Source organism: Puma concolor, chromosome B4 (genome assembly GCF_028749965.1).
Source record: "Puma concolor isolate L17-30 chromosome B4, mPumCon1.1.hap2, whole genome shotgun sequence".
In the NCBI taxonomy this organism is placed as follows: Eukaryota; Metazoa; Chordata; class Mammalia; order Carnivora; family Felidae; genus Puma; species Puma concolor.
The window spans coordinates 15785807-15803683 of NC_141673.1; the positions used below are offsets into that span (position 1 = coordinate 15785807).

Below are 17877 nucleotides of genomic sequence, written 5' to 3' on the forward strand. Positions count from 1 at the left end.
CAAGAAGCCCTTCATCTGCTAAGAAGCCTGCTTCAGGACTACTGATCCTTTCTCATGTATCTTTCGGAAAATAAACTTTCTATGCCACAGAATGAGTATTTGCTGCTTCAAAATCTTCTAAGGCTTCTTCCAGCCCCACTACTGCTTCTAACTGAAGCACACTCATGAGGGCTAATCTCAATTTACTGATACATGTTACATGTCATTCCATACATATACTGATAAGCAGTCATTGACTTATACACCCTTTTGTTGGGAATCTGAACAGTGTGAACTACTATTTTGGGCACAATTTAAATAACAGGGCCTCCCAACAATGAAAAACCAACAGTCTCAGAAGAGCTCTTGCAACTAAATGGAGAACTTAAAAACACCAAAACAAACAGCGTAAGAAAAATAACCATAGAAGGTACCAAATAAGCATAGAGACATAATATTTTAAATACTTCCAAACATTTGGTTTCAAAGCATAAATGGAGCATGTGGGCTTTCCACATGTTTTCCTGCCAAGTTTCAGGAAAAACTGACCATACTACAGTCATCTAAAACAGCTGTTAGGACTGATCTTCAAATATTTGGTTTCAAAATATAGACCTATTTGCACTTTAAAACTCAGATGCCTGCATTCTCCCACTATAGCACTGCACTGAGATAATCTTCTCAAAGTAGGTTGCTGGCAAAAACAGATCGGTATTCATGGTGAGAACTGTTTCAAATGGACACAGCAAAATGTTAGCCCTAGGTCCTAAAGTCAATTGTCAGAAAAGATAATTTGCTCTGGCACCAACATACTGCATTTCTTTCTTCTTTTCTTTTCTTTCTTTTTAAAGCAGGGGCTCAATTTCACTCATTATTTAAGGTTAAATAGGGTAAACGTGAAATGTTGAGATTCTAGAAGCAAGGAAAAAAGTTTGTCTACTTCATTTACAATTGTCTTCTTCCTTAAACTAACTTTCTTGTTTAGCATATTGTTCTTGTGGGTACTTAGATATAAACTATCAAATCTGCCTCACTTTTGGGCTGCTGTATGGTCCAAGCCACAGAAAAGGATCTTAGTCTAGAAAAAAACCTTTCTCACACATTAGTGTAATTACATTTGTTTTCTAGGACTGTGTACCAGCCTGGATATCTAGTTGTAGTCCTACATTTCTGATAGTTATCTAATACTATAACACTCTAGGAGACTGGGATGATAGGTGATACAGCATCTTTTACTCTACTGAGCAGACATCAATTCTGATTGATCAGTTTTAACTGGCCTGATTATCTTATCTTTTCTTTAAGATGTCAGTCATCATAAATGCCTGTAACTTTATGAACCACATTGTTTTATTTCCCTTCAAATATTATCATTTAAACCTTATTCCTCAAAAAGGCATTAAAAAAAAAGACATGTGATGGTACAACTCAGAAAAGGAACTATATTTGGCATCTTACAAAATAATAATCCATATTAACTATATTGGAATTAAATTTTTTTAAATCTATAAAAAACAAATAAAATAAAATATTTGTTTTTTCATCTTCATCCTATTTTTCTAGTAAGTGTTACACAAATGTCAACTAAAACCTTACAGGCAGCTCTAGGGATGCCCCGGACTAATTAAATAATAGGTAGATAAGAATATTCTTCTCAACCTTACCTCTTTATGTGCCTTCCAACTGTCTACTGTCACATTGAAGAGAGCTTTGAGGGCCTCGATGGCACAGTCTGTCTCCTGAGGTGAGAGAGGAGGTCCATTACGGTCTATGGCCGATTCATACTCATCGGTCCACTTGATGCTAAAGGCACTTTCCAAGATCTGGGTTAGCAGCGCTAGTCCCTGAAGCTCATAGCGCAATTGTGACCTGATGTCGGTGTGCAAAAGTGACAGGAGGAAGAGCAAGCGCAAGTCAAAGCATTTAATGTCACTGATAAACTTTCGGTCCTTGCACTTTCTCAGGAGGTTACAGAGCTTTGCAGCAAGGTTAAGTTCCAGGCTGAGCTGCTGTGCCATCTGACTGTTGAACACTATGTTACACAGACATTTTAATGACTCCACAATAACTGGGAACTCGGACACCTTCTCCAAAGAATCATCCGACTCATTTAGCTTGGCTAGTCGCAGCAGTATCTGCATATTTTCCTTGGTTGTTACAGGAACTAAAACCTTTTTGTCTCTGGAGAGAATGCGGAGAACTTCCAGGCAAGACACTTGACATGTTGTTGGGATGTCCTTTACAAGGACTTTAAATATACCTTCACAGAGTTTCTGAAAAACAAGAATGAGTATGAAAAGTCATTATTTGGCTTAAATGATTTAAAACAGAATACTTCTCTACCAATGTATGTAATAGCAGTCAGGTTCTGGCTAGAAAAGATTTTTACTTTAAAAAACATTTTTTTTTTTTTACATTTATTTATTTTTGAGAGACAGAGAGACAGAGCACAAGTGGGGGAGGGGCAGAGAGAGAAGGAGACACAGAATCGGAAGCAGGCTCCAGGCTGTGAGCCGTCAGCACAGAGCCCGACGCGGGGCTCGAACTCACCAGCTGTTGAGATCATGACCTGAGCCGAAGTCGGACGCTCAACCGACTGAGCCACCAGGCGCCTCGATTTTTAATTTTTTAAGTCACAGAATGTTAGAAGTGAAAGAGACCTTAGGGGCACCTAGGTGGCTTCGGCTCAGGTCATGATCTCAACGGCTGGTGAGTTCAAGCCCCACGTCGGGCTCTGTGCTGACGGCTCAGAGCCTGGAGCCTGCTTCCGATTCTGTGTCTCCTTCTCTCTCTGTCCCTCCCCCACTTGTGCTTTGTCTCTCTCTCTCCCTCTCTCGAAAATAAACATTCAAAAAAAAATTAAAAAAAAAAAAGAAAGAGACCTTATATTTGCTGCACTTCTTTCACTTACAGATATGGAAATTGAAGGCTAGAGAGACTGAATTAGTTGTACAGGGCCAGAGTGAATCGGTCAAGTTTTATATAGCTTTGTTCTCAACAGATTTTTAACATCAGACTACATATAATACCAGGATAGAAGGCAATTAGTCTGAATCATAGCTGATGGACCCAAAGTACATATTATCTATCTTGCATTTTTTGAAAAATAATTATTCCTGTCATTGCTAAATTTAAGAACCACTGTTCATCTCTCAAAATTCAATGTCTAGCTTTCTTCTCCACAAACTGCAGGTCTGGGTCTCTCAAGCTCATGTCTTATATGTGGAACAAGTAGGTATAACTATTTTACTACTGACCATTTCTGTACCTGTTGCATTTTATAAAAACAACAGCACCAACTAGGACTGATGTAAGATTTTACAAAGTTTGTATTAACCTAGCATCAGACTTTAACTCTTTAAAAAGAGGCTATTCATGGGTCAAGCATTATGATCTTGGCAGGAATCCCAAGCTGTGTGTACCTTCTCAGGTACATCCTAGTAGTACAGCTATGGCAATGTCAACTTTAAATGTACAGTTGACCCTTGAACAACATGGATCTGAACTGCACAGGTCCACTTATACATGGATCTTTTTCAATAAATACAGTATAGTACTATAAATGTATTTTCTCTTCCTTGTGATTTTAACACTTTTCTCTGGCTTACTTTATTGTAAAAGTATAAATCCAATAATATATAACATACAAAATATGCGTTAATCGACTGTTGATGTTATTTGTAAGGCTTCTGGTCAACAGTAGGCTCTTAGTAAGTTAAATTTCTGGAGAGTCAGAAATTATACACAGAATTAAATAAAAAGGTTTTTTTAACATTTATTTATTTTTGAGAGACAGAACACAAACAGGGAGGGGCAGAGAGAGAGGGAGACACAGAATCCAAAGCAGGCTCTAGGCTCTGAGCTGTCAGCACAAAGTCCGACGTGGGGCTCAAACCCACAAGCCGTGAGATCATGACCCTGAACTGAGCTCGGACGCTTCACCAACTGAGCCACCCAGGTGCCCCATATACACAGAATTTTTTTTGACTGTGCAGGGGGTTGGCGCCCATAACCCCCACGTTGTTCAAGGGTCAACTGTACTATTTTCTCTAGATGGAGGTGGGAAGGAAATTAACTTGACAGCTGAAAAAAATTTGATAATAATGTCAATTCTACCTGCCATCCCTGATGACTAGAAAGGACTTTCATTTAATGTCTTACTATCATCATTAAAGCACTTAAAAAACTTTTTTGAAGTTTATTTATTTATTTTGAGAGAGTGAGTGAGCAGGGGAGGGGCAGAGAGAGAGGGAGAGAAAGAATCCCAAGCAGACAGCACAGAGCCTGATGTAGGGCTCAAATTTATGAACCGTGAGATCATGATCTGAGCTGAAACCAAGAGTCAGATGCTTAGCCAATGGACTGAGACATCCAGACACCCCAAAGCATTTTGTTTTAAAAATGAACATAAGTTTGGGCAGTGGGGACAAGTGTAATGTGCCCATTATAAAAATACAAAAAACAAGGCAATTTTTCTCTAATTTCTGATCTTTCATATCCAAGATAAAAAACAAAACAAAAAAAACAAAACAAAACCAATTCTACATACTGTTTCATATGTGGTATATTTCTGGGGGTGAAGTCAGATAATCTTTGCACCCACATAACTTTTTTCAAGAGAGAACTCATCTACATTCCTGTTTAAGAAACACATAATTAATAAGGTATTATAAAATATTATATATGTGAATTTGGAGTTCTACATATCTAGTAAAATAGACATCTTTACCTCCTAACTTTCTAAACCAAAAATAACAACAGCAACAAAAAAATCCCCCCCAAATCTACAGACAATATGATTCCTTTCTTGCTCTACCTTCAGACTCAAGAAAGAAAAAGAACAAAGTATGAATACAAATAGGAAGAGGCAAGGCTATAGACCAAATGGACTAAAACACTGGGACATAAAAAGGCTACATGAAAGAAATTAGAAAGCCTACAAAATTTATAGTTAAAAACTACTTCTGGGGCACCTGAGTAGCTCAGTCAGTCTGACTGAGTCAGTCTGACTTCAGCTCAGCTCATGATCTCATGGTTTGTGAATCTGAGCCCTGCATCAGGCTCTCTGCAGTCAGCAGAGCCCTCTTTGAATCCTCTGTCACCCTCTCTCCTTGCCCCTCTCCCGTTCATGCTCTTTCAAAAATAAACAAACATTAAAAAACAAAACAAAAACGACTTCATTTACAGGTTTCCTGGAGATCAACTGGCAACCAAAGACAAGAGTTCTAATTTTAAAGCACAGTTTTTGGTTATACTTGTTCTTAAATATGCCATTTCTCATTATAGACATGCCTCACATAATGACTGTTAGGTGGCTTTTTATTATAATCATAATGTATCTTGAAAATCAAGCCACTTTTTTGGATCATGACTCTTTCTTCTCTGCCTTTTTTTTTTTACTATAATTCAAAAAATAAAATCAAAGACCTACCCAAAATACAACAAAAGTGATATTTTATAAACACACCTATTGCTGTACTCAATATAATCATTTCTATTCAGAGAATATTATGAAGACCAAATTAATAAATCAGGTATATTTGGATGAATCAGAAAAGTTTTGCTTTGGGGGCACATGGATGGCTCAGTTGGTTAAGCATCTGACTTTGGCTCAGGTCATGATCTCTCAGCCTGTGAGTTAGAGCCCCATGTCGGGCTCTGTGCTGACAGCTCAGAGCCTGGAGCCTGCTTCTGATTTTGTGTCTCCCTCTCTCTCTCCACCCTTCCCCACTCATGCTCTCTCTCTCTCTCAAAATAAATAAACATTAAAAAAAAAAAGAAAAAAAAAGAAAAAAAAAAAGAAAAATTTTGCTTTGCATATGTACACCAAGCTAGAGAATTGAAGAGGGAGCATTCTTTACACTTTCTCCATCTGTTGAGTGCATGCACTCCTTCTGTGTTTCAAAGATGCTCTTGTATTTCACCTTTATTTTGCCTGAACAGTATTTTTCTATGCTGTGACTATTTTTTTTCAGTTGATTTTATGCTTCCTAAAACATGCTCTGCTCTCTTCAAACACTTTATATAGCCCCTTGATGCCCAAGGACATATCTGGAATGAGCCTAGTGATCCTTTTCCTACTGCTCTGTCACAGACACTCCCCGCTTTTTCTCAAGTGCTCCAAAATGACTCCCAGTCCCTTGACATCTGTCTTGAGCTCCTCCCCTCTGTTCCTTCTGTGGCATGAAAGGACATGCTACCATGCCCTCTAGTCAGGAGCCCCCTCTTTTTCTCAGCTTTAGTTTGAAGACTGAGGGGTCTATAAGCTTCCCTAGTCACTCCCTCTTTTGATATTTGTGCTTCCAACAAGATCTTAGTTTTTGCTTTTGTATAGAGTAAGTTATTGGAGCATCTCACTCCTTCTCTAGGCTCCTAGAGAATAGGCCATGTTTTCTGTAGCCCTGTGGCTGGATCAGGTGTGTTATACCTATTTTTAAGTGCAAGATAACCACAAATTTCTAACCTTAAAACTACTACCACCTGACTCTCCAGCATCTTCCAAAGAATGACTCCTTTGTATTCCTCCTCCACCAGCCACCACTTACTATCAAGTCTTCTCTTCCTCTTTTTGCAGGTACAGTAAACTGTTATTACATTAGAGGTTAGGTGTAGACTATTTTTATTTACTATTTTATTTACTTTCAAAATTGTTTTCATTGTTCAACTGATATATATTTTTCAATCTCAAATTATTTTGGTACCTTAGATAATTACAAAACACATTTTTTTTTCTATCAAAATTAATGGAAATATTTTCTGATTTAACAACTTTCACTTAGAGTTTGGGTTCTCTGTAATGAACGAAAGTCAGAAAGCAAAGTTGAGGTATGCTTACAAAATATTACTAAGAATCAAAGAGTCTGAGAAAAAGCCCTTTTAAAATGCTTACTAGCTTAGCAAGCCATGGCCATTTCTATAAAGTTACACTGTGGACGCAGGAGCAGACACTCAAGAGTAAGATCCCAAATAGTTCCCCAATGTTACTATCAGTACCGCCAAAAAATTTTAGTAATTTTCTCCTGAACTGAAATCCCAGAGTCTACTACAGCAATGGTTGTCAAACTTCATCATGGATCATAATCAGCTAAAGGGATTGTTAAAATACATTGTTATACTTCACCCTCAGAGCTTCTGATTCAGTTGGTCTTGAGTGAGGTTCCAAAATTGGGACTTTTAACAAGTTCCTAGTTGCTGCTGCCAATTCAGAAGCTACACTCTGTGAACCACTGAACTATGGTTAACAATGGACTGACACAACTTGGATGTTAGAGGACTGGGGTTAAGTGAGAGCAATGGACCAGATAAGCTTAGAAAAGTAGGCTGAGTTGAAAGCCATTAATACAAATAACGTTAACTTCTCTTTGATTATCCTCAAGATGAACAGGGTGTCACTGTCTGGTCACATTACCTTTCTTATCTTAAATATTAAAAACTACTCTTAAAAAACTGAGAACAAACTGAGGGTTGATGGGGGGTGGGAGGGAGGGGAGGATGGGTGATGGGTATTGAGGAGGGCACCTTTTGGGATGAGCACTGGATGTTGTATGGAAACAAATTTGACAATAAACCTCATATATTGAAAAAACAAATAAATAAATTAAAAAAAAAAAAACACTACTCCACGTGTGAAATATATTACTTGTTTAAGGTCAATGGTCCTGGGCTTGAAACTTGTTCAACTTACCATGGACTCTAGAACCACAGCAGTACTGTGATGAAGGCAAAGGTTCTGGATTTAAACTCCTTGTATTCAAACCTTGGCTCTTCTACCATCTTCTAACAGTGTGACTGTGGCAACTTACTTGGCCTCTCTGGGCCTCATTTACTGTAAGAGCTAAATGATATCCCACATGTATAGCTCTTAGAATAGTGCCTAGAATGTGTAAGTGTTCAGTATAGGTTTATATATTATTATAAAATAAAATCTCAGAGTCCTCAGTTTAGCATTTAAGATCTCCAACCTACTTTTTCAGGCTTCTCTTTCATACTGTGCTTCTATCAAACCCTCCTCTTTAGCTATATTCCTATCCAAATTATCTCACACTGAGCTCTTCTGCTTTCTTACTGCTTCCCCTCTACATGCATCAGTTCTTCTTCCTCTTTGACTATTCAAGTTTTAACCATTCTTTAAAGCTAACCTCAGAATTCACTTTTAAGAAAAATATTTATTTTGAGTGAGAGAGAGAGAGAGAGAGAAAGTGAGAGAGAGAGAGAGCGCGCACACACATTAGCAGGGAGAGGGGCAGAGAGAGAGAGGGAAAGAATACGGAGCAGGCTCCACACTGTCAGCACAGAGCCCACCCTGGGGCTTGATCTCACGAACCGAACTGTCAGATCATGACCGAAGCAGAAATAAAGAATTCACGCTTAACTGACAGAGCCACCCAGGTGCCCCTAATATTCACTTTTGATATAAAATTTCTCCTAACCACTTCAGCTCCCAACATTCTTTCTCTCCAAGGAATACCCAAACCATAACTTATAGCAATCATTTGGTGCTCTGTACATTCTTCCTGTTACTACTAAAAGCTCTCTGATGGCAGAAAGGACACTTTTTTTTTTTTTTCAAGACAGAAGAAAATATAAATTGTAGTGGTTTCTGAATTAGAGTTGGGTATATTACTAGGCTTTGCTGCTGTGTAATTCAGACATGCTATTTAACTTCTTTGAGCCTCACTGTCCCATGTGTAAAAAGGGAATAGTATCATCTATATCTCATAGGGCTATTGTGAAATAGACTCTGGGACATAATAAGTACTCTGTAAATGGTGATTATTATTATTCATATTCTTCATAATCCTTGTAGCCCTCAGTAGATCAACTAGCACACAAGTTAGCACCCAAAATATAAACTGACTAGATAAAGTTCTTCAAATCTAAAGGATTAGTAGAAGTCTATTAATGTTGTCTGGACACTTCTCCTTTCTAAGAAGGAAAGAGAAGTAGTAAAGGCTATTCGTGTGATTGGACTAGTAAGATGGTTTGTCTCATTGGGTAAAAATGTCTCTTTATATGAGCAGAACTTAGATGTCTTCATATGAAGTTCTTTTTTTCTGAAGAGGTTAAATAACTTAAATATATATGTTCTTTAAAATGTAAAATGCACCAGGGAGCCTGGATGGCTCAGTTGGTTAAGTGTCTAACTTCAGCTCAGATTATGATCTCATGGTTCGTGGGTTCAAACCCTACATCAGGCTCTGTGCTGACAGCTCAGAGCCTGGAGCCTGCTTTGGATTCTGTGTCTCCCTCTCTCTCTGCTCCTCCCCTGGTCATGCTCTGTCTCTCAAAAATAAATAAATGTTAAAAAAAAAAAAAAGGGAAAAAAAAGAAAATGTAAAACGCACCAAACTATTAAAGAAAATAGAAAAACAGTCATAATTACACCAGCTAATGTGTGTGTGTATAATTTTTTAATTTCTTTTTGAGAAAGTGAGCGAGCACAAGCTGGGTAGGGGCCATGCCCAGCATGGAGCCCGATGCAGGACTCACAACTGTGTGATGATGACCTGAGCTGAAATTAAGACTTGGACATTTAACTGACTGAGCCACCCAGGCACCCCTAGCGGGTATATTTTATAATGCAGGAGACAGAAGTATTTATTCTTAGTCAATCTACTTGATTATCAGTAACATATGCATATTACTTTAACACAGAATTATAATCATAACGTGTATATATTTTGTGTCCTGACTTTTTAATTTTTAATTTAATTATTAGCATTTTTCCACATTGCTACAGGATCCTTATATAAATAATTTTAAATAGATGCAGTTATATTAAATGACTTCTGTTCTCAGTAAGCCTCTACCATGAAATATAGCAGAATCCAGAAAGAGCAGTGGACTTACTAGCATCAAAAGGAGTGGTTTCATAATGGGTGGTTTTGTAAGTGTACAAAAAACTTCTTATATATGTTCTTCAATGTAAGAAATGATCACTAAACACTTACCTAAACTATTGTCTAAGGACACTTAACTAAGAAATAGAAGGCCAGGACTTAATCCAGATTATCTGACTCCAATGTGATTTCCACTTCATGTCAATGATTGTACCACAGCGTTCTCTCATTTATTAAAAATATGATCTTGAGTATGTCACTCTATTTGGCCTCTTTCTTCATCTATATCATGCATTAAGAATTTCTAAGGCAACCTTCTTCCAGCTCCAGGATGGTAAGCTCTTCACTATGAATCTGTAAAACTAAGATCAGCTTGGGCTTTTGCTATGAAGTAAGCAGAACATGCTATAAAGCATAGATGAACATTCAAATGATCTATCATGATTTATATACTGTTTTAAAAGGTGATTTCTAAAAATATTAAGAAATTAAAAGTCAAATTTTATACATAAAAAAGAGTCTTTGCTTAAAATACAGACATAATAGGGGGTACCTGAGTGGCTCAGTCAGTCAAGCATCCAACTTCAGCTCAGGTCATGATCTCACAGTTTGTGAGTTTGAGCCCCACATTGGGCTCTGTGCTGACAGCTCAGAGCCTGGAGCCCACTTTGGATTGTCTCCTCTCTTTGCCCCCTCCCCAACTCACACTCTGTCTCTCTCTCTCTCAAGAATAAATAAACATTTAAAAAATTAAAAAAAACATACAGACATAATAGTTTCCTATACTCTGGCAACCCGACATATAAGTGCTACTCAAACGTGTCTGCAGATTGGTGCCAGTTCACAAACTGTTACTGGACTGCATTGAGATAGGTACACAAACTGAAAATAGGTATAAAAAAATTGAGTTTGCATTTAGAAACATTTATAGTAATCTGACTTTGCTGTGACTATTAAAGGATGTGGTTATCTCTTTTAATGTTTCATTTTTATTGTATTTTATGGAAGCACTGGTCTACTGCAAATTAGGGAAAAATTAACAAACAAACAAAAACCTTGGCCCTTCACCATAAGTAATTTAAGGAGCACTGTTCTAGAGAATGCATTTTATACTGTATAAATTTTCTTGAACTATATAACGAAAGTAGTAAAACTAACTCAGATCCCATGGTAATGAGGGACTGTCTCATAAACATGCTTATCTAAGATTTAGTTTAATTCCTCAACACTGTATTGAAAAACTATTATCAGTGTCCACCAAAATCCATTCTCCCCTTCAGATATAGTAACAGAAGTGTGGCAAGACCCACGAGTGCCTACCTATGACACATTCCTCACCTGCTCTGAGGCCATATGACCATATGACTCAGCTCTTGCCAATGGATTGTATGTGAACACGTTGCAAGCCATTTCTGGGTTTGGGTCTTTAAGACAGTGAGCATTCTTTCTCTACTTTCTTGTCCTATTCTGTAGCCCAGAACTTGGAAGTGGCAGCCCAGTATATGCTAGGACAATGCTGAGATAGTGAAGCATGACTTGCAAACTCAGAAGGAAAACAGGGCAACTGAATAAATTTACAGAGCAGAGTTATTCACCTACCTAACCAGATCGGATCACCTCAGAACTATCACTTGAAAAGGTAATAAAACACCAATATCCCTCAAACCACTTCTATCTTGGGGTCCCTTTGTTGCATCAGGTTAGCTTTAAATTTAAATAAAATGCACCTTTGAAATACAATGTCTCATCAAGATCTCACACAGAACCTCTTATGCCAGCATTCCATAAGTAACAAAAGTTATATTTCACCTAAATGACGAAGCAACTACTCTCTATAACTAATACTAAAAGTTAGTCCAAGTTAGCCTAGTTGTGCTATGGCTGGTTTATATATTCATTTGTTTACCTATTCATTCATTCATTCAAGAAGACACCAAGTATCTAATAAATCCAAGGTAAAATCCTTGGTACTGGGTAGCCAATAGCAAGCTTCTAAGCAAATTAAAATTGAATGGGGGAGCATTTACAAAGAAATACAAGCCATGGATTAATGTGATAAGTGCTCTGATAGGTCTAAGCCAGTTTTCAGCCTTAGCACTACTGACCTTTCGGACTACATAATTCTCTCAGAATATGTATAAGAAATTTAATAGCATCATTGGCCCCCACCCACTAGATACCAGTAACACCCCCTCACTACCACTACCTAATACAGCAATCAAAAGTGTCTCCACGACTACAGATGCTGGCAAGGATGTGGAGAAACAGGAACCCTCTTGCACTGTTGGTGGGAATGCAAACTGGTGCAGCCACTCTGGAAAACAGTGTGGAGGTTCCTCAAAAAATTAAAAATAGATCTACCCTATGACCCAGCAATAGCACTGCTAGAAATTTACCCAAGGGACACAGGAGTGCTGATGCATAGGGGTACTTGTACCCCAATGTTTACAGCGGTGCTTTCAACAATAGCCAAAATATGGAAAGAGCCTAAATGTCCATCAACTGATGAATGGATAAAGAAGATGTGGTTTATATATACAATGGAATACTACTTGGCAATGAGAAAGAATGAAATCCTGCCATTTGCAGCAACGTGGACAGAACTGGAGGGTATTATGCTGAGTGAAATAAGTCAGGCAGAGAAAGACAGATACCATACGTTTTCACTCATATGTGGATCTTGAGAAACTTAACAGAAGACCATGGGGGAAGGGAAGGGAGAAAAAGAAAAGTTATAAACAGAGAGGGAGGGAGGCAAACCATAAAAGGCTCTTAAATACAGAGAACAAACTGAGGGTTGATGGGGAATAGGGGAGAGGGGAAAGTGGGTGATGGGCAATGAGGAGGACACTTGTTGGGATGAGCATTGGGTGTTGTATGGAAGCCAATTTGACAATTTTTTATATATATATATATATTTATATATATATATATATACACACACACACACATACATATGTATATATATATGTGTACACACACACACACACACACACACACACACACACACACACACACACACATATAAAGTGTCTCCAGAAACTGCCAAATGTCTCTTGGGGAATAAAATCACTTCCCAGTGAGAATCACTGATTTAAGTGTAAAAAACTATGGTAATACAAATCTAAGGCACCTAATCCAACTTATGGGAGGGATACAGACCAACTCAGGGAAAGAGTTCTTAAGGAAGTGACATCTAAGGTGAGATGTGAAATGTACACATTCAATTTCCACTCAATCATTTAACAATACTTGAATGCCTACTATATTCAAGGCACTGTGTAATGTGAGAGGTGTACGGTGGTGAACAAAACAAACATTATTCTGTTATGTGTTATGGGGATGACAGTCTAATGGGGAAGACAAACAAAAAATTAAAGTGTTATAAGAGAAATGAACAGGATGGTATGATAGAAAATCACTGGAGAAAGGATCCATTTTAAAGTGATATTTAAGCCAACTTCTGATGGTGAGAAGGTGCTAAATGTGCAAAGAAAGAGCACTGCAGACAGAGTCTGGTGTGTTTAAGGTCTTGAAAGCCAGGGTGGGTGATGTTAGTGGCAGAGTGCTCTGAGATGTAACTGGAGAATAACCTGGCACCAGACCACGTGGAGGTTTACAGTCCATGATAAGGAGATTAGACTTTAACTGCTATGAAAAGTCACTAAAGGAGTTTAAGCAGAGACATACAACCCAATTAAAACTTTTCAGAAAATCACACTGCCTGGGGCATCTGGGGGGCTCAGTCAGTTAGGTGTCAGACTTTGGCTCCAGTCATGATCTCACCGTTCGAGGGTTCGAGCCCCACATCAGGTCTCTCTGCTGTCAGCGCCGAGCCTGCTTGGGATCCTCTGTCCCCCTCTCTCCCTGCCCCTCCCCAGCTCGTTCTCTCTTTCAAAAATAAACGTAAGAAGAAAAAAGAAAAGAAAACCACACTGGCTGCTGTGTGGAAAATGGATTGGAAGGGAACAAATACAGCTTCAACTAGAATGGAAGCAGCAGAGAGAGAGAAAGGTAGATGGATTTGATATGTATTTTTGACAAACAGGTTTTGGGGAAAATTATGTATAGACACATTAAGTTTGCAATGCCCACAGAGATGTCAAGTACAAAGTTGAATATGTGGCTGAAGCCCTAAGCAGCCATCAGGGCTACATCTTCTCTATGAGTAAAGGTGCTTGGAGCTATAGGAATAGATTGCCTACAGTAAAATACATAGAAAATAGAAGGAAGATGATAGAGCCATGAAAAATGCCACCACTCAGAGGCTGGGAGGAGGAGAACTTGATAAAAGAGATTAAGAGTTACAGCCAGAAGCAAGAGGAAATTTAGGAGTGTGGTGCTCTGGAAGACAATACAGGAAAGAAAATATTTTATAGAGGGAGTAGTCAACTGTTTCCAATGCTGATGAAAGATCAAGTAGTGTAAGGATTTGGCAATGCTAGATCACCAGTGACCTTGATAAAAGCAGTTTCTACATAGTATTTGGGAAATGAGAATGTGCAGACAGACGTACATACCTTTCAAGATGTGACTATAAAGAAACAGAAATTGAATGGTAGTAAGAGCAACTATAAGATAAAGAGAGGTCGTTTATTTTTCTTTTCCTTTTTTTTTTTTTAAAGAGAGGATATACTAGTCCATGTCTGTATGATGAAGAGAATAAAGAGTTGGAATTAATCCAGAAGGAAATGGGGAACTTATTACAAGGTATTAAGCAGGGGGATGACATTAGATTGTGCTTTGAAATTATCATTCTGCTATAAACATTGGGGTACAAGGGCCCCTATGCATCAGCACTCCTGTATCCCTTGGGTAAATTCCTAGCAGTGCTATTGCTGGGTCATAGGGTAGGTCTATTTTTAATTTTTTGAGGAACCTCTACACTGTTTTCCAGAGTGGCTGCACCAGTTTGCATTCCCACCAACAGTGCAAGAGGGTTCCCATTTCTCTACATCCTCTCCAGCATTCTATAGTCTCCCAATTTGTTCATTTTAGCCACTCTGACTGGGGTGAGGTGATATCTGAGTGTGGTTTTGATTTGTATTTCCCTGATGAGGAGTGATGTTGAGCATCTTTTCATGTGCCTGTTGGCCATCTGGATGTCTACTTTAGAGAAGTGTCTATTCATGTTTTCTGCCCATTTCTTCACTGGATTATTTGTTTTTCGGGTGTGGAGTTTGGTGAGCTCTTTATAGATTTTGGATACTAGCCCTTTGTCTGATATGTCATTTGCAAATATCTTTTCCCATTCTATTGGTTGCCTTTTAGTTTTGTTGATTGTTTCCTTTGCTGTGCAGAAGCTTTGTACCCCAATGTTTATAGCAGCACTCTCAACAATAGCCAAATTATGGAAAGAGGCTAAATGGCCATCAACTGATGAATGGATAAAGAAATTGTGGTTTATACACACAATGGAATACTACATGGCAATGAGAAAGAATGAAATATGGCCTTTTGTAGCAACGTGGATGGAACTGGAGAGTGTTACGCTAAGTGAAATAAGTCATACAGAGAAAGACAGATACCATATGTTTTCACTCTTATGTGGATCCTGAGAAACTTAACAGAAGTCCATGGGGGAGGGGAAGAAAAAAAAAGAGGTTAATAAGAGACTCTTAAAAACTGATAACAAACTGAGGGTTGATGGGGGGTGGGAGGGAGGGGAGGGTGGGTGATAGGTATTGAGGAGGGCACCTTTTGGGATGAGCACTGGGTGTTGTATGGAAACCAATTTGACAATAAATTTCATATTAAAAAAAAGAAATTATCATTCTGATGGTAATATGGAGAATGCACAAGAAATGGGACAGAACCAGAAAAAGTTAATGAGATGAGAAATGATGGTTATGTGAACTAAGCAGAGAAGTAGAAAGCTAAGAGACTGTGAGGGGCATCTGGCTGGCTCAGTTGGTACAGCATGTGACTCCTGATCTTGGGGTCATGAGTTCAAGCCCCACATTGGACATTGAGCCGACTTAAAAAAAAAAAAAAGGAAAGCTAAGAGATTTTAAGGAAGTAGAACTGACTGGATGATTGGTGGAGTGGTCATCAGGGTGGAGAAGAAAGAGGAGACAAGGAATGTCTCAGATTTCTAACTTGGACAACTTGGTTGACAGAGGTCTTAATCATTCAGGAGATAGGGAACCCATTTTCTAAAGCTGGCAGCAAAAAGAGAATGCTATTGCTTGGTAGACATTTCTCTTTAATCGCCCCACAGTGGACACCTCAAATAAAATACATCTAAACTCATTATCTAGGAAGGGGTCAGATCCTCCTCCAACATATATCCACCTTTCTAAAACTCACACTCAATTTACTGTCACATTATCCTTGATCTGGGCTGAGAAACCTACTCTCTACTATCTATGTGAACATATGTGCCTTTTCTCATGTTACTTCCTGTACATAGCATGTCTTCTTAAACCCTGACCTTCCGAAATAATTTGTTTCTTCAAGGCAAATGTCATCTTTGTAAGCTTAGAAGTAACCTCTTCTATCTCTACCACTTTTATAGCACTTAACACCTCTGACCTTGAATTATATTTATGGAGACTTCTTATCTCTTTCATCAGTTTTGGGCGGGCAGGATTTGTCTGATATATTTCTTTTTCTTCCACAGGTACAAAGATGCTGTCAAATATGTTGAATATGTACTTACAAACATATATACGAAGTGCAACATCTTCAAAGCACTATATGCTAAACACAGAGTTTTATGTCCACATAGGCCATTAAAGTTCTGGGCTTAATTCCTAGGTACCACTTATTTGTGTGATTTTTAATAAATTGGTCATGTTTTTAAATTTCCTTATCTGTAACATGGGTATGATGGTACCTACTCATAGGGTTGTTGGGGGAATTAAATGAAATAGTGTGCATGTGCTGTTCTTAGATAAAATAAATACCCAATAAATGTTATTTAACATCATAACTACAATGCATTACCATATACTTTAGTAAAAGGCTACATGCTATAATAAAGAATATGACTTCCAGAGTCAGTCTTCACTTTGCTGTATTTTTTACCTGCGAGATCTAGGAAGTTACTTGATTTTTCTGAGCTTTAGTTTCATTATGTTTAAAATGGGGATAATATGTATTATGGTGTTGTTTTAGTAAATAAGATGTTGGTACATAGTAAGAGCTAAAATTGTACACTTCCAAGAACAAGACCTATAATTAAAGATCTCAGCCAACAGTACTATCTTGAAGGAGGCTTATTTTTATGATTAAAATAATATGCCTATATGTAGGTTTGACATCTAGTTTTCAACATCAGGGTTTATCAAAAGGATGTAATGAGCTGAGACTTTTAAAAGTCTTTACTATTATTTGGGAAATTCAAGTAAAGATTTATATATTAATTTAGAATAAAAATGGGGCAATAATTGAATAATTAAATCAAAATGAAACAATAGTGAACAGAGAAAGTGAACATTGCCAAAGACATGCACGAATGTCTGTTTTATTTATAAGAAACAGGAAAATGCAGTAACTTTCCAGTTTGAGCTGGAAAGAGGGGCAGGGTACACACACAGCACAGGCACAGAGTTCAACTTGGCAGTAACCCAATGATAACTACAGGCCAGAAAACAGCTGAAGAGCCAAACAAAATGAGTGTAATTTACAGAATCAGAATATTAAGAGTTAGAAAGGGCTATAGTGACTATTTAATAATAACAAGCACTAGCAGTTGCAAAAGGTGCTATAAAAAAGTAGATATTGGGGAGAGTAAGTCTGAGAAACTTATAAAGCTTATTAAAGTATTAAAGATTCTCAGATGTACTATGGAAAATAAACCTGTTTAATTTTTTAAAACTGCTATTTCCTTTATTTGTTTGACCACAGAATCCTTTTAAAAAATAATACCTAATAGGGGCACCTGGGTGGCTCAGTCAGTTAAGCGTCCGACCTCAGTTCGGGTCATGATCTCACAGTTCATGAGTTCGAGCCCCACATCTGGCTCTGTGCTGACAGCTCAGGGCCTGGAGCCTGCTTCGGATTTTGTATCTCCCTCTCTCTCTGTTCCTCCCCTGCTCACACTCTGTCTCTGTCT

At 38.1% G+C, this 17877-nt stretch overlaps 1 protein-coding gene across 8 annotated transcripts in view; it reads right to left on the bottom strand.

Annotated features, from left to right (window-relative positions):
- RIC8B (RIC8 guanine nucleotide exchange factor B) overlaps nucleotides 1-17877 on the bottom strand; it is a 103671-nt gene that overhangs the window by 59900 nt on the left and 25894 nt on the right. For all 8 annotated transcript variants that reach the window (XR_015253370.1, XR_015253365.1, XR_015253369.1 and 5 more), the window contains exon 3: nucleotides 1644-2252. Coding sequence is in view for 2 of the 8 variants with exons in the window: in XM_025926681.2 (XP_025782466.1) it covers nucleotides 1644-2252 (609 nt within the window). In the remaining 6 variants the exon portion in view is untranslated. The remainder of the gene's footprint in view (nucleotides 1-1643; nucleotides 2253-17877) is intronic.